This window comes from Delphinapterus leucas, chromosome 8, assembly GCF_059928025.1.
Source record: "Delphinapterus leucas isolate spDelLeu-1000000601 "Yukka" chromosome 8, BTC_Dleu_Yukka2, whole genome shotgun sequence".
Lineage (NCBI taxonomy): Eukaryota > Metazoa > Chordata > Mammalia > Artiodactyla > Monodontidae > Delphinapterus > Delphinapterus leucas.
In genome coordinates, this window is record NC_143136.1 from 50,535,022 (window position 1) to 50,557,562 (window position 22,541).

At 35.7% G+C, this 22,541-nt stretch overlaps 1 protein-coding gene across 4 annotated transcripts in view; it reads left to right on the forward strand.

The window, feature by feature from the left end:
* Positions 1 to 703: 703 nt before the first annotated feature.
* The window catches only part of NCKAP1 (NCK associated protein 1), a 100,842-nt gene continuing 79,004 nt past the window's right edge, over positions 704 to 22,541 (forward strand). For 3 of the 4 annotated variants that reach the window (XM_089916594.1, XM_089916593.1, XM_089916595.1), the window contains exons 1-2: positions 704 to 947; positions 16,820 to 16,930. In XM_089916594.1, coding sequence (XP_089772720.1) covers positions 840 to 947; positions 16,820 to 16,930 — 219 coding nt within the window. In that variant the 5' untranslated portion in view covers positions 704 to 839. The remainder of the gene's footprint in view (positions 948 to 16,819; positions 16,931 to 22,541) is intronic. The other variant, XM_022567202.3, reaches the window with a different exon arrangement.

Here is a 22,541-nt window from a genome sequence, read left to right on the forward strand (position 1 = left end):
AGGCGAGGCCCGCCTCGCAGAGCACATCTGCTGTGTTCAGCCGGGAACGTCTGTCAAGCAGTGGGAGGGAGAAGCGCATGGAGCCACCAGCCCACTCTCGGGAGAAACTCGCCAGAAAAACACCCGCCCTGCCCCCGCCCCACTCCTCCCCGCGGGCTTCTGGTGGTTTCTTTAGGGAGGTGGTGTGGAAAGGCAACTTTTGGGAACTTGAAGGAGAGGGGTGTGTGGCGAACAGAGAAACGTGACCTCATCAGGTTCCGGCTTAGACTCCCCTGCCGGGATCAGGGGCAGTGGGCGGGCCAGGCCGGGTCGAGACGGGTGTGGGGCCGAGGCCGCGTCCCGAGCGGCGGTAGCAGCGGAGCCGGGCGGGGAGGGCGAGGGCCCCCAGGCGCAGTTCTCTGTCCGGCCTCGCGGGGGCGCCGGCGCGGCCGATCAGGTGACCGAGCGCTCGTCCCGGGCTGCGGGAAGCGGCCTCGTTCTCAGCCGCCGGAGACGACGCCGCCGCCGCCACACCTAGTGGAGGAGCCCGGGAAGGCGGCGCGGTGGGGGCTGGGGCGGAGAGCGCCGGGGGTGGGGACGGAAGGGCGGCGGGCGGAAGGCAGGAGGTTGCCGGGGCGCGGGCTGCTGAGGGGAAAGGGACCCCGAGGCGTCCGCCAAGGCTCGCTCTGTCACCGGCGCGGGTTAAAGGCGCGAGGGCCATGGGCGCGCTCCCCTGAGGCGGAGGTCGCGGGCGGGAGGGGAGGAGGCCCGACAGAGGTAGCTGCGGAGGCCGCGGTCCGGTGACTGGGCGCGAGGCGGCCGGCGGCCCTGGCGGCGGCACCACCACCACCACCACCACCATGTCGCGCTCCGTGCTGCAGCCCAGTCAGCAGAAGCTGGCGGAGAAGCTCACCATCCTCAACGACCGGGGCGTCGGCATGCTCACCCGCCTCTACAACATCAAGAAGGTGCGCACGGGCCGGCGAGGCCGCGGCGGGGGCGGCGGGTGGGCTGAGGAGGGATGGAGAGCTGGGGAGGCCCGGGCGGTGGGGGCGGCGGGCGGCTCCCGGGACAGAAATCACCGCCTCACGGCTGCAGGCCCGGCCAGGGTCGCCGGGATGCGCCGCGGCCTAATGCGGAGTTCCGGCGCCTCTTCTGCTGGCTCGCGGGCCGGCCAGGGGCGGAGAGGAGCCATTTCTCCGCTCCCAGCGGCCAGATCCGGCCGGCCCGGCGCGGGGTGAGGGGCGCCGCCGCCGCTCTCGCCCCCTCCTCGGCGCCCCGGCTCCCGGAACGGGCTCTACGGGAAAGAGAGGAGGGTGGGTGGGCGAGAGTCTAAAAGGGGGATAGGAAAACTTGGGTGTTCAATAACTGAGGTCGGATGGTAGGAACCTGGCGGAGATGGAAGCAGTTGTTTTCTGTTTTGGGTTTGTTAAGTGTGGGAATGTGGGAAGGGAATGGCTAATCAGGATGAACCCCGCATCCCCTCCACTTTTGCCATTTTATTTTAGATTGCCAAATAAAAGCCATTAGAGAGCGTGTTGACGATTTGGAATTATTTCATTTTGAAGGTGGAGAGGAGGGGGAAGTGAGGGTGGAACCAGTTTTCTCCTGAAATACTTCTGGGTTGTGAGTCACTAGAACAGGAATAACAACCTTCTCTCCCTTCTCTCTTTACTCCTCCTCATCTTAGTTTTTCCAACCATGTTTGATAATACCAAAACATCATTTCTTAAAGTTCGGCGTCTATACAAAATAAAAACTGTGAATATGTTGCTATTACTGCTGATTTTATAGCGTATTCTGATAATTTGAGTAGATCTAGCTAATAGGCCCATTGAAAGTCTTTACGTGGCTTCAGCAGATTAAGGAATGAGGGGCTGAGTTGGAGTTAAGAAAAATAGATGTAAAGATAGAACAAATATTAATTTATCTTAGGAAAGAAAGACCAAAATCCTCTTTCTTTTAAGACAAAGTTAAAGTTTTAAATAATTCGATAAAGAGAAAGTTAAGATTTTTTGTGACAATCTAGATCCTAACAGTTTCCAATGTGTATTTGATGTTATATCTTCGTAATTATTTTTGTTGGCTTTTTATTGCATCCTGAAGGTTTCTTTTTAGTTTAATCATAGCAGTAGAGTTGTAGCCCTTGTGAATTAGGACTCCTGAAGAAAGAATATTTTAAAAAAATTCATACATGGGGTTCAGTGTAAAACTGACTTATTTGAACAATTTGATGTAGACACTGAATTCTAAAGGAGAAAAAACTGTCCTGGCTTAATAGTGGTAAATTTTGTGTAAAGATAGCTATGTTCCAGTCGCTTGCCTGGACGTGAGGATTGGTTGACTTTAAACGCAGTGCAATCGGGATAGTAACTGCAACATGCCTGTTCACTTTGTTACATTTTATGTGGCAGGAGCTCAGGGTCATTATAAAGAAGCCCTCTGCATTTACCAATGAGCCTTGGTTGTAAATTTATGTAAATTAGGAATAATTTAATTTTAGATAGTATTACTTATAGGTTGCATTGACCAGAACTTTTTTGTGAAATTATGCTCCTTAACAAACTTGGAAATTGGTTCCTATATGCCCTTTGTGCAAAAAACGAGCAAGTCAAACATTACTAAAAGTTTCTAGACATGTGGTATTGTGGTTAAAGGAAATGGTTATGATGGTTTCCAGAAGAGGAAGTGAGAGTAACATCAAAAGTGATTTGGGTATTTGGGCAAAATACCTTTTTTTAAAGCATTCATTGAACATTTTTATGGCATAAATACAATCAAACTTTACATATTTCATCTTCGTAAATAAAATAAGGTTTGACTAAATTCTAAGCATTTGAATGCTTATAATTCCAGTTCACTGCCTTTTCTCAAAAGCATATTTTTTTTCACTTCCTGTTTTGAGAAACTCCAGGCTCTTGTATTATTAAACTAGTAAAATTTAAAATGAGTTGAATGTGATCATTATATCCAAGTGGCTAATATTTTGAATTATTGAAATGTTATATTTCAGCACTTAACGCATTTATAATTTCTTGAGAAATATTTTTCTACCTTGCTTGATTGTGAGTTCTCTCTGGGTGGGGACAGTGTTACTTATTTTTGAATTACTGGTACTTAGGGTCCTACCTGGTCCATGAGGCCTTCAGTTAGGACTTGTTGAAAAGGATGAATACATTATGTATAGTATATTTTATATATATGCAACATATATATGAATATGTGTATAATCTTGCTCTAGTTTTAATAGTAATAGCTTTTGCTCTGCTCTCCTTGTGTGATTTTGCATACACATACATCAGATGGATTTTGAATCTTTTGCCCTGTATGGAGTTGTCTGTAAAGGCTGGCATAGCTTCCTGGCTGGCTAGGATTGAAACATTTGTTCAAAAACCTTGCCAAAAAAGTGAGTGAGATCTGTTTACCATGTGTTTATAAGGTTCCTGCTGTTTACATTTTTATGACAGTATAAACCACATAATCTTTTCAATCTCTATCTCTTATACCTCAAAAAAAACTTCTACCGCATAATACGTGCCTGCCAGTCAATTATCACATTTTTATTAATGCATGTGTGCATTAGATTGTCTTTCAGATCTGATTGCTCTGTTTCAATTGAAAGTCTGCAATGGCAATATTTTAGTGAGCATACACAGTGAAAAATACTTCAGTGACCTAAGCAAAATAACTTTTTAAGTTACTGTAATCAAGAGTAATAGGCTTTAATGCTTATTAGGGGAATGTAACATGGTTTCTGGAAAATGTTTTGCTTTTTTAAATAAAATTTCATCAATTGAAAAATTTTTGAGATCCTTATATGTACAGGTTATGAAAATTTTAAGGAGTTTGTAGTCTAATCAGGGATGTAAGAACACATAAAGGAGGATTTTATGGAAAAGAGGTGAAGGTGGTAGATAGTTTCACATTTAAATTTATTTATTGCATGATTCCTTAATCTTTTTTAAATTAAAAATATGTCTTCCCTTTTCTGGACCTAATAATGCTACTCACTTATATAGTGATTTTTAACATTTTCAGGCTACTTTTATATCTGCTACTATGGCATGGCAGGCAGTGTGGTGGTGGAAATAAAGTGTACTGGGCCAGAAGTTAGGAGACCTGCCTTCCAATGTTTCAGTCTGTCTCTGAGAGATTTGTAATACTGGGTAGGTGTCTTGACTTCCCTGAGCTTCATTTTTCCTCATCTGTAAAATGGGGGAAAATTAACTGTGAAAGGAACACTAAAGTCTGTTCCAGCTCTGATTATGTTATCTTTCAAGTAGACATTAAGGCCTATTTTAAACAGGAACTGAGCTCAGTTTAGTTTTCCTTAATACAGGGATGGTAATGTGTGCTCTGCCTACTTTACAGAATTGTTTTTGTGAAGATAAAAGATAATAACAATGTGAAAACAGTTTAAAACGTCTCTGAATCTAAGATAGTATTTGTTTAGGAGTCTCAGTAACTTTTTGGGGCAACATTTGTTTCTCTGAAATAATTTACTACTGCTTAGCAAACACATATGCCGAAATTCCAACAGAAGACATTTTAGCTAACCTTAAAAATGTTTTTTTCTTGTTTACTCTTTCTTGTTTTTTCTATTTTTTCCTACACCATCACCAACATGAACTTGATAACAACAGATAACAAAAGGTATCAGTTAATACTTTCATATTTTTCATCTTGTTAAATTATTGCTTCAATTTTAAAGGATAGAAAAGGAGAAAAGACCTACTCAACTATTGCAAACTTCTTTTTAATGGTGTATTTTTGCAGGTTTCAATGTACTTTTACTTCTTTATTTGAGGAGTACTTTTTTTCCCACAGTCTTCTCCCCGTGATTTTGGATGAATTTATTTCATGAGGAAAGAAATTAATAGAATAGCAGTGTAAAATTGCAAGTCTTTAGCTGGTATCTGCTTATCTAATGGAGGAAAAAAAAAATGTATGTGAAGGATGCAGTCGAGGTAAAGCGAGGGGAATCAGATTTAGTCTTCCCTTTCAGTGTTACGTTTCTCTTCATTTAGGGCCTTATTTTCTGTGTTGGTTGATCAGGAGCAGAAGCATGTTCCAAAGATTGGGATTCTGGCAAGTTGTAGACTAATAAACATTGTTAGTATGCATAAGATTTTTTTCCCCAGGGAGATTTCATTATCAAGATCCTTAGACGTGTTAAGAAGAAAACAGTCTCTTCATAAATCTGTATTTAAATAATATATATATTTACATAAACAAATCCTACTACATCTGTAACTTTCAAGGAAGCTGCTTGTAAAAAATGAAGATTTGATAATTCTGTTTCTTGTTATGCTGGATGGTAGGCTGAGGAGATTAAGGTCACTGAAAAATTGCATAGGAAAAAAATTATTTTTTTAAGTGGCAGGGGTAGATTATCCATCTTCTGTTTCCTTTGTGGAATTGTTAGCTAACTTAAATATTAATTTTTTTAATGATTATAAAAGGAATACATATTTATTGTCAAAAACTCAAACATAACTTCAAAAATTCTCTGCCTGCTCATCTCCCACTTTTAAAAATAAGCTGTATATAGTTAAACAATTTTCTGTACAAATGCTGACATATGTGCATGCACATTTTGTATTATGATTCAGTTAGGTTCTTTCCAAAAATAAAATTGAGGAAGCAGCATGGTACAGTTTATATATCAATGAAATTAGGGTTCTTAATCTATTGCTAGTATACTTATATTTTAAGAAAATTACAGGAATGGACATATTTAGCTAGCTACATCCAATGTGTTAAAAATGAGTGGAGCCAGATGAGAAAGTGTGTCAGTGTTGAAAATTCTTGTCCTTAACTGGTTAGGATGATTAAAAATTTAATTTGTATTCTTTGATAATTTACTAGCAGTGTTACTGTTAAGTAAAATTCTAACAATAATTTCAGATCACGTTCAGTAAATGTACATTTTATGTGTTAGAACTAAATAGTTTTATCTCTATTGTTCAACAAAAATAATGTGTAATAAAAGTAATGCTAGCTGCTATTTATTGAGACTATTATATGCTAAATTAAAAAAAATTTTTTTTCTTCATAGATCTGTGATGTAGGTACCTATTCTATAGATAAAGCAATTGAATTTGGAGAATTAAATTTGCCCAATTCTTACTTTAAAAAATAAGAATTGGATTGGCACCTTTCTTTCTTAACCCCTAAGTCTGAGCTCTTAATTTATTTTTGCCATTAGATTTATAGTCATTAGTGAAATTTTCGTGGTAGACATAATTAGATTTTGAACACACAATAACCTTAAAGAAATATGCAGTTATATTACAGAAATAATTTTCCTCTTAGACTACTTTTGTATGAACTTTGTACGGATTTGTTATGAAAAGATCATTGAGATCATAATTATCAGTATACCAGTGATTATTAAAGACTTCTGTTTAGCTTTGTAATGTATTAAAATGAGAAATAGTTTAGAATTAGGAAATTTAAAATTCAGTTTATTAGCATTTTTGAGGACATGTATTTTGTATTTACATTTCATATTATATGCATTTTTCCTTTGTGATTATTTCTAATATTTAGTTCATGACATATTAAAATATACAAACTGAAAGGACTGACCATACAAGTAATACTAAGAAAACTAACAGGAAATTTTGCTTTAAACTGGGGGTAGAATATATATAAAGCAGGAAGGAAGGTGTAAACTCAAAGAAACAGTGAAATAGCATTTATCTTCCTTAATTTTAAGGACGCATACAATCATTTCCTCATTGAAGATATTCTATCTTTAATTTTGAGATTTTAAATATACTTTTTCATTTTACATTTTGATTTCTGAAGTCAAACGGTAACAGTTTTTTCATTGAAAAACCCTGCATGAATTATAAGAAATGCAATTAAGAAAGTGTAACCAGTAAGTGTGTTTCTTTCTGTCTTGGAGTTTACAAAAATAGCAGTATTCTTTTCTATTCCCAAGGCATGTTTTTCTGTTGACTGTTTTTAATATTGGCTTTATTAGTAAATGTAGTAAAATCTTAACTTTGATCCTATTAGGAATTTGCAGTACTGTAATTATTAGATTTTGATTTACTTAATCTGACAGTGATGAGAGAATCTCCTACTTAATCATTTCGTCACATACTGTTGTACTGAAATGTTTTACTTAAATAAGTTAATAAGCTCTTGAATTGTTAGTTTGTCTATGTTGTTCAATTCCACTTGCAGCGACGTAAACACCTTCTTGAGAATTGAATGGTAATTAGTAACTTTTATTTGAATCTTTAACATTTTTAATAATGAATTTTGAAATATATAATGGGTTAAAGGTTTCAAAGGAATCTCTTGTTTTAAGTAAAAGAGCCTGTACTGGAAAAACTTTCTTATTGCACAGTTGATTATTTTAGATATTTGACCGTAATAAACCTGTGTCTTTAAAACTATTTTATAAGTCACATGAACTATTCTTTTAGTCAGTACCAAAAACTGGGAGTTTCCTTTTCATTCATTCATTTACTCTTCATTTATTGAATGTCTTCCTGGACACTAGGGAAACAGATAAATTAAGATACAGTTTCCAATGCCAAGAAGTTCATATTGTAGTGGGTGAGAGAGATGTATAGATAACTAACTAAAATGCAGTGTTTAAGTGTGGTTGTGGGTGTCTTGAAAAGGGAGTTAAAGATTCCTGTCTGGGAGAGATGGGAACAAGAGTTTGTGACTTTTGTGCTTGGTTTTGAAGTATGAATAGAAACTTTAGCTGGGCAGTGACAAGGAGTAGCCAGCCAGTCATTATTCAAGATTTCAGGCATTTTTTCAGTGGAGTATATAAAGATACAAAATATAAAGTTATAAAATCCCCTAGTAATATCTAATGTCCTTCTTGCTGGCATATAGCCTCTAAACTTCTCTGTTATTTTCCCATACTTGTAGCATATTCTGTGGGTTGAGAGGGCTAGATTCTAGGTAAAGCTCTGATCCTTTTTTTTTTTTTTAACTTTGGACAAGTTGTTTAGTCTTTCTGAATTAGGGTTTCTTTATTTAGAAATTGAGGGGACCAGTCTTAGTCAGGTATACACAATATAATCATTTTAGAAGGTTTTTAAAAATACATATATCTGGGTCATGACCCAAACCTACTGAATAAGAAAAAGCCCCTGAAGTGGTTTTGATGTTAAGAACCACTAAAATAAGTAAAGTGTAACTTCTTAATACTTCTGATTTCTTTTTCTGATAATCGTTCGCTATAATGATGTAATTTTGTTTTTGGGGGATAACTAAATTTCTGTAATGCTAAGCTACACGTAGACCCTATGCTAGCAAAACCATCTATAGGGTACTTATTTGCTCTCAGCTTCTCTTATGCTTCAAGTTATAGTTTTTGGTTTTCTAAGCCATATTAGTCTTATTGATTCTAATTCTTGCAATCTTAGATAGATATTCCAGTTTTCCCACATTTGTGGAATACTCTTTAATTAGCCTTATAAGGTTGAGAATTAAATGAGTTAATTCACATAAAGTGCTAGTGTAGTGCCTGGCACAAGAGTAAGATGTGAATAAATGTTAGCTATTAGTTCTACTTCTGGGGCTTGAAACATAGTGGACATTTACTAAGTGTTCATTTTTTTTCTATTAACCCAGCTCAAGACCACCTTTAGGAAACATTTCTTAATTATTCCTTTTTACTGTCTGATATTATAGTTTGATATCTACTTACTGCTAATACAAAATAACTATTTGTACTTCAGAAGTATGTTTCTCAGCAGTCCTTTAAAGAGCAACTTCTTTAGAGTAGTAAAAATGTGGACAGATATAACACTTTTAAAAAACTATAACAGAATGCCTTTGTTTATAAACTGAAATGTTTCTGTATATGAGAAGCTGAAAAATGTTTGAGAACAAGGACATAGACATCTTGAGAATTGAATGGTAATTAGTAACTTTTATTTGAGTCATTAAAATGTTTAACAGTGAATTTTGAAATATATAATGCATTGAAATATTTCTTAAGTTTATGGTTTTCCCAGAACCTGTGCTTAGGAAACAGTAATCATAATTTATATACCTTTAAATCTGCTACTGTTGACTCTAATTAAGAGGTAATGTATAAAATTACATTAATTCTAAAGCATTTCTAATAATTTCAGTATACTTTCCTATCAAGCTTCTTAATCCAAACTGTAGAAGTGGGTTACTTCTTTTTCCTTCCTTTTTTTTTTTTTCACCTACCCCAGCTCAAGGGGGAAATTGAAAGCAGATTGGTTGGGCAAAATATAGGTGATACGAATGAGGGGAAAAAATGGAAAATTAATCAGTAATAATAGAATTTGAAGCTTGTTTTGGTCTTGATAGATTTTCCAATACTTACTGGAAAATTTCACACCGTATTTCATTATTTTTAAAATTAGAAAATAAAAGAATTATACACAAGTTCCTTTTATGGTCCATGATCTTATTGGGTCCATTTTTCCTCTAGGCATTAATTTCAATTTGCTGAAGACTCAAGGGAGAATCTTTGTTCCTTTATGCCTTCAATTTTGCAAAGCCTGCTTTAAAACAGGTTTATTATTTCTTGTTTATTGAGTAAAAAGTTAAATTCCTCTTTCTAGCATAAATTGGTCACATTTTGTATTTTTCTCCTCTTTCCTGATATGATTCAGATGAGGCTAATTTCTTTCCTATGCTCTCAAAAATAGCATTCTCACTCTGATCCCTGGGATTTTGTTCATGGTCTTTTCAATTAAGTTATTATATTAAAAGAAATCGTTTTGTTCTGTAGTATTTTGGCAAAGGAATGTGTTTTATTGCTGAGTTAGACCAGAAATTAAAAAATAAAACTTATTGAAATCATCGGAATTTTCCTTTAATAGTGATTACTCCAATAAAAGTTTTGAGCAGCTGAGGTATTGAAAGAATGGAACTTTTTTTTTTTTTTTTTTGCCGTACGCGGGCCTCTCACTGCTGTTGCCTCTCCCGTTGCGGAGTACAGGCTCCGGACACGCAGGCTCAGCGGCCATGGCTCACGGGCCTAGCTGCTCCGCGGCACGTGGGATCTTCCCAGACCGGGGCACGAACCCGTGTCCCCTGCATCGGCAGGCGGACTCTCAACCACTGCGCCACCAGGGAAGCCCTGGAACTATTTTTGTATACATTTTTGGGAGCATATATTTTTATTTTTTAAATTTATGTATTTTTAATTAATTTTATTGGAGTATAGTTGATTTCCAATATTGTGTTAGTTTCTGCTGTAGAGCAAAGTGAATCAGTTTTACATACACATATATCCACTCTTTTTTAGATTCTTTTCCCATATAGGTTATTACAGAGTATTGAGTAAAGTTCCCTGTGCTATACAGTAGGTTCTTTTTAGTTATTTATTTTTTATATAGTAGTGTGTATATGTCAATCCCAGTCTCCCAATTTATCCCTCCCTCCTTTCCCCCTTGGTAACCATAACTTTGTTTTCTACATCTGTGACTTTCTGTTTTGTAAAGAGGTTCATTTGTACCATTTTTTTAGATTCCACATATAAGCGATATATCTTTGATATCATATCTTTGTCTCACTTCACTCAGTGTGACAGTCTCTGGGTCCATCCATGTCACTGCAAATGGCATTATTTTGTTCTTTTTTATGACTGAGTAATATTCCATCGTATATATGTACCACTTCTTTATCCATTCCTCTGTTGATGGACACTTAGGTTGCTTCTATGTTCTGGCTGTGGTGAGTAGTGCTGCAGTGAACATTGCGGTGCATGTATCTTTTTGAATTATGGTTTTCTCCGGATATATGTGCAGGAGTGGGATTGCTAGATCGTATGGTAGCTCTGTTTTTAGTTTTTTAAGGAACCTCCATACTGTTCTCCATAGTGTATGTACCAATTGACATTCCCACCAACAGTGTAGGAGGGTTCCCTTTTCTCCACACCCTCTCTAGCATTTATTGTTTGTAGATTTTTTGATGATGGCCATTCTGACCGGTGTGAGGTGATACCTCATTGTAGTTTTGATTTGCATTTCTCTAATAATTAGTGATGTACAGCATCTTTTCCTGTGCTTTTTGGCCATCTGTATGTCTTCTTTGGAGAAATGTCTATTTCGATCTTCTGCCCATTTTTTGATTGGGTTTTGTGTTTTTGATATTGAGCTGGGAGCATATGTTTTTATTTTTATTTATTTTTTTAAAAAATTATTTATTTATATATCTATATCTTTGGCCGTGTTGGGTCTTTGTTACTGCACGTGGGCTTTCTCTTGTTGTGGCAAGCAGGGATTACTCTTCATTGCTCTGCGCAGGCTTCTCATTGCAGTGACTTCTCTTGTTGCGGAGCACGGGCTCTAGGCACGCAGGCTTCAGTAGTTGCAGCACGCGGGCTCAGCAGTTGCAGCACGTGGGCTTCAGTAGTTGCGGCATGCAGGCTCAGTAGTTGTGGTGCACGGGCTTAGTTGCTCTGCAGCATGTGGGATCTTCCTGGACCAGGGCTCGAACCTGTGTCCCCTGCATTGGCAGGCAGATCCTTAACCACTGTGCCACGAGGGAAGCCCATGGGAGCATATGTTTTTATTTATTTATATTATTATTATTATTTAAATTTATTTTATTTTTTGGCCATGTTGGGTCTTCGTTGCTGTGCATGGGCTTTCTCTAGTTGCGGCGAGCAGGGACTGCTCTTCGTTGCGGTGCGTGGGCTTCTCGTTGTGGTGGCTTCCCTTGTTGCGGAGCACGGGCTCTAGGTGCGTGGCTTCAGTAGTTGTGGCGCGTGGGCTCATTAGTTGTGGCGCATGGGCTTAGTTGCTCTGCGGCATGTGGGATCTTCCTGGACCAGGGCTTGAACCCGTGTCCCCTGCATTGGCAGGCGGATTCTTAACCACTGTGCCACCAGGAAAGTTGGAGCATATGTTTTTAAATAAGTGTTTTTAGTGTTTTGGAATCTTTGGGTACTCAGAGTAACTGTAAAACCCTGAGCAAGTCACTGAATTTCAGATGCTCCTTTCCCCTCTGTTGAGTGATGGTTTAGATAATTTCTATAAACCAAGGCGTTTTGCACGCAACAGCTGCCCAGTAAATGTTCCTTTTACTCTCTACTCTTGTGTCTTTATTGTTTTCCTTTTTAATGATTGTTGCTTAATCTCTTATGAATAGAGAGAGGACTATTTCTATCTATATATTTTTTTAACATTGTGGTAAGGCAGTTTTTGAAAAAACATGTAACATTAACCATATGAAGTTAAGCTGTGGTACGTAATCTATATTGAGACAATTTGAGGAAAGGCCTTGGGAAGGAATTTTGGTGGTAGATTGGCAGAAAGATTTGTTTTAAAGTCATATTTAAAATTACATAAAGTCTGATCTTGAGGTTTTTAATCAAAGATGTTTATTTTGTGCCCCTAATAGAATATTATGTGGTTCTCTGAAACATCTTTGTTCTTTATTTTGGGTAATAACGTTATATTTGTGTTTTGTGAAAAAACGAATTAGGAAATACTGAATTGACAATACTGACATTGAATTGGTTACATGGAAAATCTTATTTTGATAATCGGGAACTCACTATAGATATCCAGGTGTTTTGAAAAGTTTTACTTAAAAAAATAGAATTGTTTAAAAGTTATAAGTACTTGTGTGCCAGGCACCTGAAATAAGCACTTTATGTGCATTTTGTCTTTTAAAAATCTGAACAGTCTACCCTATGAAGTAGGTAATAATAGTATCCTCAGTTTATGGGTTAGAGTACTGAGGCTTAGGTTAAGCAACTTGCCTAAGGTCATATGGGTTGTGATCCACTTAGAGACAAGAGTTGTTAATTATTATGTTTAACAGTATTTCCTTTAACACTTGTGTAATTTTATCTGCCACATTAGTCTTAACTTTGTTGAATTTAAAGATAATTAGAATATTCATGGGAAATAAAGTTCCAATTCTGAAAACTGGAAATTTAAGTATATAAATTTTGAATTTGCTTTAGATCTTCTGGGATTTTAAATTATAGTATTTTATGCATTATGAAATCATGCTGAGTCAAGATAAAGTAAAACATAAGGTTTTAGTGTGGTGCTTTTTAAAAAAATTGTGTAGTTCAGATATAGTTTACTTTTTGTCTGGTGAAATAGCCCTTTTAGCCAATTATGCAAAAAACCTTTTATTGTAGGGCCATTAAGATTCAGGGGTTTAGACACAGTTTTGCCCTCTACTCACCTTTTCTTTTTTTGGGGGTGGGGAGCAGGGGCGGCAGTTTGCAGGTTAGAAGTACTCAAGAGTTTAATTTAATTGAATTGGTAATTTATTAAACCTTTTGATTCAATCTTTTTGGTAGCGTTTCTGGAATGTATTAGTCTAAAATGAATTGATAACTAAATATAGTAGTCTATATCATTTTCTTAAATCTGCTATTTCAAAGGGCGTTACTTTTAAGAATGAAAGATTAATTTTGTGTAATATTGTTATTGCAGTAAGATAGGGTTTTAGGTGTATCAAGTGCAGGCTGTGTTCTTAAAATATAAGTTGTTATCTTATGATTCCTTTGTCCTCAATGTCATCAAAATGAAATTTTTGAGTTAGAGTGGGAAAGAAGATTAATCTTTATAAAACAAGACATCTGGTTAGTTGGAATTTTGCTGTACTCTTTCAGTATAGTAGGACATTCTTCTTAACTAAATTATTCAGTATGGCTCTTTGCCAAGATGTACTTACCTAGATGACCTTGGGCAAGTTGCTTAACCTAAGCCTCAGTATTCTAACCCATAAACTGAGGATACTGTTATTACCTAGGTACTTTTAGTTGGGTTTTATTTTTTTCTTGCACTTTTTTTGGCCAGAGTATTTGCAAGTGTCTGTATGGGTGTTAATAAATCAAGTAGGTTGATTTCAGAAAAAAATAAAATGTGCCTAGTACTTCTGTATAGTGTCTATTAACCTTATATTTTTTATTGGCCTTTTTTGAGTGCTTGTGGTATACCAGATACCTTTAAGAATTCTGCTCATGTACACACATACAGACACTCATGTAATGGGCTTAAAACCTTTTTGGGTACATTGTAATTATTATCACCTAATTAACAGATGAAGAACCTGAGGCACAGAAAATCACTTGGTTATATTACAGTTAGGAGCCAGGATTTGAACATGGACAGCCTATATCCATGTTTTTAACTACTAGGCTAATCTTTTTCTATAAGTAAAGCAAATTTAGTATGTTTAGACTTGGAGTAAATAAAGAAATAAGTGATTGGGGGAAGGAGTTGTAGTCATTATTACTAGTTCTGTATACTCTGATAAAGACTATTCTGTGGTTACTATTCATATGAGACTTTTACTTAGGTAATTATAATTATAGCTATTATTAACAACAGTTAACATTTTTAGAGCACTATGTGCCAGTCCTTTTGCTAAATACTGTACGTAGCTTATCTATCTTGTCTTTTAATCCTCATAATTAACTCTATGAGGTAAGTACTGATTTCCCCATTTACACGTGAAGAAACTGAGATTAGGAGATGTTATGTAATATAGTCAAGGTTCGATGGATAGTAAGTGATGAAAATTGAAATTCAGCCGGTCTTATTCCAGAGTCTGTATTCTTAATCTTTATGGCATACTGCCTCCCAGTGTAGTTTGTTTAGTTATGGCTCACTGAGTAGTGTGGAAAAAGATAAATTAATTCCAAGGAAAGACTATATAACCATTTATTTTTCCATGAAATTCCATTCTTTATGTTTTCAGTGTAATAAGGAAGAGCCATTCATATATAGATATATGTTTAATTACTTGATTAAATTCTTAAATTGTGATCATTGGAAATGGGTATGATAGTCTATCATATTTTCATTTGTTGATTGCACTAATATTGTTAGGATGGATAACTGAATTTTTAAGTAATTAGAGTATGAAAGATAATACATAGCATTTAAAAAGAATTTGGAATCACTTTGGGATTCTTCACTGCCTCAGGCATGTTTATGAAACTTGCTTTTCATTTTATCATTGATATAAGGAAATGCTAATATGTAACTATTTCTATTGGGACAAATTCTTAGTTATGTGGTTCTTAGTTATTCTTTATAGTATAATATTTTGGGGGGAAGTAGATTAATTGGAAGATTAATTTATGAGAAATAATATTTTAAGCAAATGATAGTCTACTCTAAGGAAAAGTCAGATATATTTTAATATTTATGATGTTGAAATGGAATTTACAAAATAGCCTCTTATTGGTGTGGTTAAGGATTAGAAAGTTCTAAATTTCTTATCTAATTATGTTTGAGAATTAAGATAATTCTTATTGCATTCCTATTTCCATTTGGAAAATATAGGAATGTTTGCATTGATTTTTATACTTTGGCTTGGAAAGGAGTTAGTTGATATTTGAAAAATAGTTTTAATTTGAGCTGAAGTGCAAAAGTCATCCAATAACGATTTATTTTTATTCTTGGCTACCGTTTCTTTTTAAGGTATGTAAAATTTCACTGATGGTTTTGTTCCTGTTTTTATAGTTGCATGTAGTCTTTATTTTTCCTTCTAGTATTATTTTAAGTTGATTTAGAAAGAGCACCAAGAAAGTGACATGGTTGTACACCTACACAGTAGTATTTAAATATATATAAATAATATAAACTCTATAAATCTATTGTATACTAAAACTTGCTACTTAAAATACCTTTAAAATTATAGCACCATATAGTTCTCATCTTGTTTTGTTATTCGTAGTCTGCAGTGCATAAGTTCTCTACTGAAACGTGTGTCATAGTTTGACAATCATTGTTTACAAGTAATTTTCTCTCTTTTTATTACAATGCTTCCCCAGCAAGGACAAGTTTGGAAGGTTTGCAAAGCTTTTCACCTTCCCTCTGCCCGCTTGCCCGCTTTCAGATCAGTTTCATGTTTCATAACTTCTCTTTCTGCAATCCACAACATAGCCATAGTGAATGATGAAAAAACATTAAATTGCAAAACTATTTCTTCACACATAATAGTTAACTTTTCAAAGGACACATCCTCTTTAAAATGCAATAAAAAGAAGTTAAGTAAGAATGTTATAATTTTAGTAATTCCCTAAGAAATAGCATCTCACTAGAAAGCAGTTAATTAAATGTCACAGAATGAAACTGAACAGTATTGAAGATTATTCTGTATTGCTCATAGTTCAGATAAAAAGTTCTTTCTAATAATAATACCTTACATTTGTACAATGATTTACAGTTTACTAGAGAGAATGTTGTACTGCTGATGTGGTCAAAATGTAAACATTTCCATTTGTTCTGTGTTTAAGAGACATAGAATAGGTGTAGATTTCATTGTTTGAAGTGCTGCTGGTATGATGGAAACCAATGTTGTAACTCAGATGTTCGGAGGAACAGGCAACACAGCTTTAGTGCTGTAAAGACAATTTTAGCAGCTTCCAGTTCTTTTGAACTAGGGCTCTTGTATTAAAATGTTTAAAGTGAATGAGGAAAACATTTTGGAAGAGACATTTAAACATAAGCTTTTATTATATAACACGTAGAAAGAAACATTTCCAGTACTCTACTGAATATTTAATTTTGTAATATTTTAATAGCTTCAAATGAATACAATCCTACCTCAAACCAAGAATTTCTTTTTCTTTTTCTTTTTTTTTAGGTTTGAGCTTTTTCCTTCACTGCTGTTCTGCGCTAACTGCTTTGAAACTTTCCATGCATTTTTTTCAGTAGAAGAACATCTCTGTACTGTCTCCCATTGCATATTTCAGCTGTGACAATCCCTGCACTTTGCCTATTCATTTTGTCACCTGCTCACCAAAAACAAATATCTCCTTAATTTGATTACAGATTTGCTATTATTCCTTGGTTTTAGAAGAAGGATGCATTTCACTTTTATTACTGTTGTTTTATAGGCTTGTGGAGACCCCAAGGCAAAACCATCCTACCTTATTGACAAAAACCTGGAATCTGCTGTGAAATTCATAGTCAGAAAATTCCCTGCTGTAGAAACCCGCAACAACAATGTAAGTCATTTAAATTTTTATATTACTTGATTTTAGCCATCTGTAGTGGAAGTGGTCAGTATAATGCTTGAAGTAGCTGTTATTTATCTACTTTATATTTAGACATACAAATTGCATACATTGATTAAGGGCTTTTAGAGATAATATTCTTATCTCTAAACTGGAAAAAAAAATGACTGAGCTACATTGCCATTTTATTATAGAAAACATATGATCTTAATTTCTTATATACACTTATTACCTTTCAAATTGCAACAAAGAGTAAGGTAATAGATACATGTGTATTTCAAATATTTGCATGACTAGTTGGGGAGTGTTTTCTTATAGTCATAGACTTAACTTTGTCTTGAAGTTAGAAAATGTCTTCATAGGGCTTGTATTGTTTTTAGTAATTAGCTGTGTTTAGCTTTAAAATGTATTTGTTTCTCTAGTTTTTTTTATAATTGAGAAAAACATTTTTGAAAAATAGTATAACAAGCTGATGGTGTTAGGATCTTTATTACCCCATATTACTTTTCTCTGATGGGAAAATTTTTCATAAAGTACTCTATTGAAATGTTTAGTCTTCCCAGTATGTTCACATATCTTTTGGTAATTACTTATAATAACTGCTATGAATAACTAATTTTAGGAAATTGGAGTTATTTTTCACCTTGCTGTGGCCTTTTCATTTAAATTTTGTTGACTTGGAGTCTTTCTGCATGTCTTCTCTTTTTCCTTTATTTTTTTCTTTGATAGTCTTATGTTATAATTCTTGCTATCTCTTTTTCTTAATGTACAAACTTAGTCTAGAAATTTCCTCTTACATGTGATTTCCCTACTTTTAAGAAGCTCTGCTTAAGAAATATTTTGTCATCTTTTGGTTTCCTCAAATCATGTATGTTCATTGAAGATTTGTATTAGCCTGTTGATTCATCTTTCACTTAAAAATATTTTAATGTAGAGGAAAAATACCAGTCACAATTAACAAAATACATCTGATAAAGTGCTTTTAAAGAATTAATTTTAAAAAGTTTTTATGTTTTTTGTGAGTATGGGTTAATAGAAGTCTTTCTTTGTTTCACAGAAGATTGTGTTTTATCATTGGTATATTAAGGTATCACAATTAGTTCCTGATTACAAGTGAGTGATTCAAAGCACACATCCTTAAGAACACTGTTATTTGTGTGGAGAACTCTTTTTTAGTTATTGACATTAATTAGCTAACTCATCTGAGAGATTATGTACTCTAAATTAAAGAGATTTTATAATAAAATCTGTCTTACGTTTAATTTCATATACACTTCTCTTTTTCATGGCTCAAAATCTCTGTGATATGAGCTCTTCAGAGAATCTTTTCAGTTTAATTTATATACATATATATGTAAATTTCTGTGTGAGAATGAGCATTTTCTTAGAAAATTAGCAAGATCTGATTAAATATATATTCACTGTTTCATAACAGTAAAATTTTTTGTTAAAGAATAAATAGAGAATCTTTGTTCTTGATTTGCTGGGCAAGCTGTTTACAATAATGCTGTTGGGGGGTTTTTTTTGCTTGTTTGTTTTTTAATACTTTTACTTACCTTTTTAACTTTTGCCGTACAAAATTGATTTTTTAAATAACAGCTTTATTGCAATATGATTTACATAGCATGCAGTTCACCCATTTAAAGTATACAATTCAGTGGGTTTTAGTATCTCCACACAGTTGTGCTTCCAATGCCACAATCAATTTTAGAACATTTTCATCATCCCCCTAAGAATGTCCAGACCCAGTAGCATCCTGCCAACATCCACCCTCCCCTGCCCCCAACCCTAGGCAAACATGAATCTGCTTTCTGTATGCCTGCCTATCCTGGAGATTTTATATAGAGTCAAATAACATGTCTTTTTTGACTGGCTTCTTTCACTTAGTGTAATGTTTTCAGTCTATTCAAGTTGTAGCATGTATCAGTACTTCATTTCTTTTTATTGCCAAAAAATATTCCATTGTGTGGGTATATCACATTTTATTTATCCGTTCATCAGTTGATGGATGCTTGAGTTGTTTCTGCTTGACTATTATGAATAATGCTGCTATGAATATTTGTGTAAAAGTTATGTGGACATATGTTTTTTATTTCTCTTGGATATATACCTAGGAGTGGAATTGCTGGGTCATGTGATAATTCTATGTTTAACCTATAAAATCAATTATACAACGTTGTTGAATGTTATGACTACTTGTAGAATGTACTCTGGTGGTTTTGTTTGCGAAGCCTGAGTTCTGTCATATGGTCTTTACAACTATTCTATGTAATGCTATTCTTTTTTTTTTTAACCTGCTGAAGCACTGTGTAGTTTTTGAGTATTTGTGAAGTTTTGTGATCTTATTTTGATTTGGGCCTGCTAAAATCCTTTGAGAAGTTCCTAGCCAGTTTAGGTTAGGAAATGAGAAGTGAGGAGTTTAGTTTTATTGTTATATTTAATTCTAGAGAAATAGTTAATAGAAGCTTAAGGACAGGGAATGACAGTAGCATCTCGTATTGATAGGAGCTTGCAGATTTCTGGCTACTAAAGCACACTGAAGAAATAGTATTGATATCACAGTTGGTTTTTTTCTTTCTTATTCCTTACTCTTTTCTTATTCTTTGGGCCATTGTATAAATATGTGCTTCAGAACATGCTTAGTTTATCTCAGGGATCAAGAAGATTACTGGTTAGCACTTTTATGTTTTGATTTATGTTATACAAGCACCACTTGTCCCCAATTTCAGAAAAGGCAGTCACGAAAATTAAGATTTTTTCAGTGAAAAATTCAGCAAAATTTTTGCTTTCAAGTTTCTAAAATAGATCCTTACAAAAAAGCCAGTCTTGGGCTTCCCTGGTGGTGCAGTGGTTGAGAGTCCGCCTGCCGATGGAGGGGACACGGGTTCGTGCCCCAGTCTGGGAAGATCCTACATGCCGCAGAGCGGCTGGGCCCGTGAGCCATGGCCGCTGAGCCTGCGCGTCCGGAGCCTGTGCTCCGCAGCGGGAGAGGCCACAACAGTGAGAGGCCCGCGTGCCGCAAAAAAAAAAAAGCCAGTCTTATTTTGTAGCCAAAAAATTGTTGAGTTTTGATTGTTTCTTTAGTAACTGCTCCTGCTTCCAGCTCCTATACTTTGAAATCCAGTAGAAGCTGGGAGCACATAGATATCTAGTATACAATGAAGGAAGGCAGTGCCGACTAATAGCAGAATTGGTTCCTAACATGGCTTCAATAAGTGATGATGTTGCACTCTGTCAAGTCACTTTTACTGTCTTGCTTAGGCCCTTTTGTGACCAGTTATAAACTTACAAACTTTCCCCCCCAATTCTGGACTTAGGGAGAGTCTGTACCAAGGAATGTGATTCTGCTTTTTTCCTGGGTCATGGTGTTGAACTAAATGCCCTATACGCTTCAAAGCAGGTTGATTAAGTAAAATTCATATGAATAAAAGCCATCCAGTTTTATAATTATAACAGACACTTAACTGAGTGTCTAATATGTGCCAGGCTATATATTTTAATAGACTTTATAGACTTTCTTATTTAGTTTAGATTAAGGAAAGCGTTTCTGAGTTGAGAGATTATCTAATTTGCCTATAACATGATATCTTCCATTATTTTGAAAGTGTAACTGTCAAATGGATTTATGATTTGTTTCTCATAGGTTTCTTATGAGCATATAGAGGGAAATCTGTTATTTCCCTGGATGGAGAAAATAGTAGAAACTCCTTATTTTATCAACAGGTAAAAATTGTTTTGCCCAAGAAATCCTAAAAGCTAATATTCAGGTGTATGTTAAAACTTTTCTTAAGAAATTTTTTTTTCTGAAAGTTAAAAAACTTAATCTCCCTTCCCCTTTCTTCCTACGCAGTAAAAGTACCTGGCACAAAAGTGTCATTATGGGATTTTCCTCTTTATTGTCCATTTTAGTACAAAATTTTGGACTTGATTCCCAAATTAAGGGGGAAATGATATAAATTACTGTCCTGTATATGTTAAATTAGATCTTAATGCCCTAAGAATGAAGACATTGTGAGTAGAGTGGCACAATAATAATATAGGGATTCTGGACTTAGATACAGGCCATTATTGAAATAATTTGAAGTTAAGCTTTCAGACTTAGAGGAACATTTTGTGTTATAGATATTGTTTATTTCCTCTTTCAAGGAGCACAGTATTACAAATACTATGTAATTATATTTTTTATTTAAGTAGCTTACAAATGTCACTCAAGGCAAGACAAAATAAAGCAACTCTAAAGGTGTCGTCATTGCAGTAAGGTTTGTTCAGAGATACAGCATTAGAGTCTGTTTTTAGACACCATTTTATCCCTAGTGCTTGGCAGATAAGAGGCACTAAATAATGATGAGTGAATGAACCTAACTGATATGATTTAATTTAGCTAATTTTCATTTATTCAAACATTGTCTTAGAACTATGTCAGGATTCAAACTTACCAACACTTTTTAAAAAAACTTCATTATGTTATTAGCTATAAAAATAACTGTACTTTTTATTTTTAGTGGAGTCCCAGCTTCCTGAAAACATAAATGTGTTCTGGGGGTGGGGTGGTGGTATTGGGGATGGGGATGGGGAGGCTCTTGACACATGCACTGTGGTTTAGTCAGGAGTCAGAAAGAAAGGGTAAGAAAACTTACCCGTTCCTAGTCTCTAAATGGGCATTACTTGTTTTATCATGGCTTCCATTATGATGGTAGTATACTGGTTAAGAGGATGGACAACAAACCAGAATTTGAATTTTGGTCTTTCCACTTAGCTGAATAATATTGGACAGATCATTCAACATCTTAAGGTCTCTTTGTGCTTATCTCTAAAGTGGTGATAGGGACTTTCCTGGTGGACAGTGGTTAAGAATCCGCCTGCCAATGCAGGGGACATGGGTTCGAGTCCTGGTACAAGAAGATCCCATATGCTGCAGAGCAACTAAGCCCATGCGCCAGAATGACTGACCTTGCGCTCCAGAGCCTGTGAGCCACAACTACTGAAGCCCGTGCGCCTAGAGCCTGTGCTCTGCAACAAGAGAAGCCACCGCAATGAGAAGCCTGCGCACTGCAACGAAGAGTAGCCCCTGCTTGCCGCAACTAGAGAAAGCCCGCGCGCAGCAACGAAGACCCAGCACTGCCAGAAATTAAATAAATAAATTGATTAATTAATTAAATTTAATTTAAAATAGATTAAAAATAAATAAATGGTGATAATTCCAGTCTTAAGCAGTTTAATATCTCCTAAAGCACTTAGCAGATTTGTGTAACAAATTGCTTTTGAAAAATGGAAGCTGTTATTTATATTACTTCTCTGACTTTTTGGTCTACTTTACTGGCTTTTCTTCTAGCAGCTCTTTCAATGTGGGTATTTCCAAATGACCTTTCTTTTCACACCCTGCAGTATATATGTATGAAAACATTTTACTTCCATGGCTTCAACTAAGTAATATACTATCAACTAAGTAATATACTAGATAGTATACTATCTAGTAATATACTATCTGTAGTTACCCTCTGGACAGCTCCACAAGCTAAATATCAAACATTGTATCCAGTGTTGAATACATGATTATCCTCCATTTTGTTTCTCTTCTGTGTTCTCTGTTTTGAGCCATCAC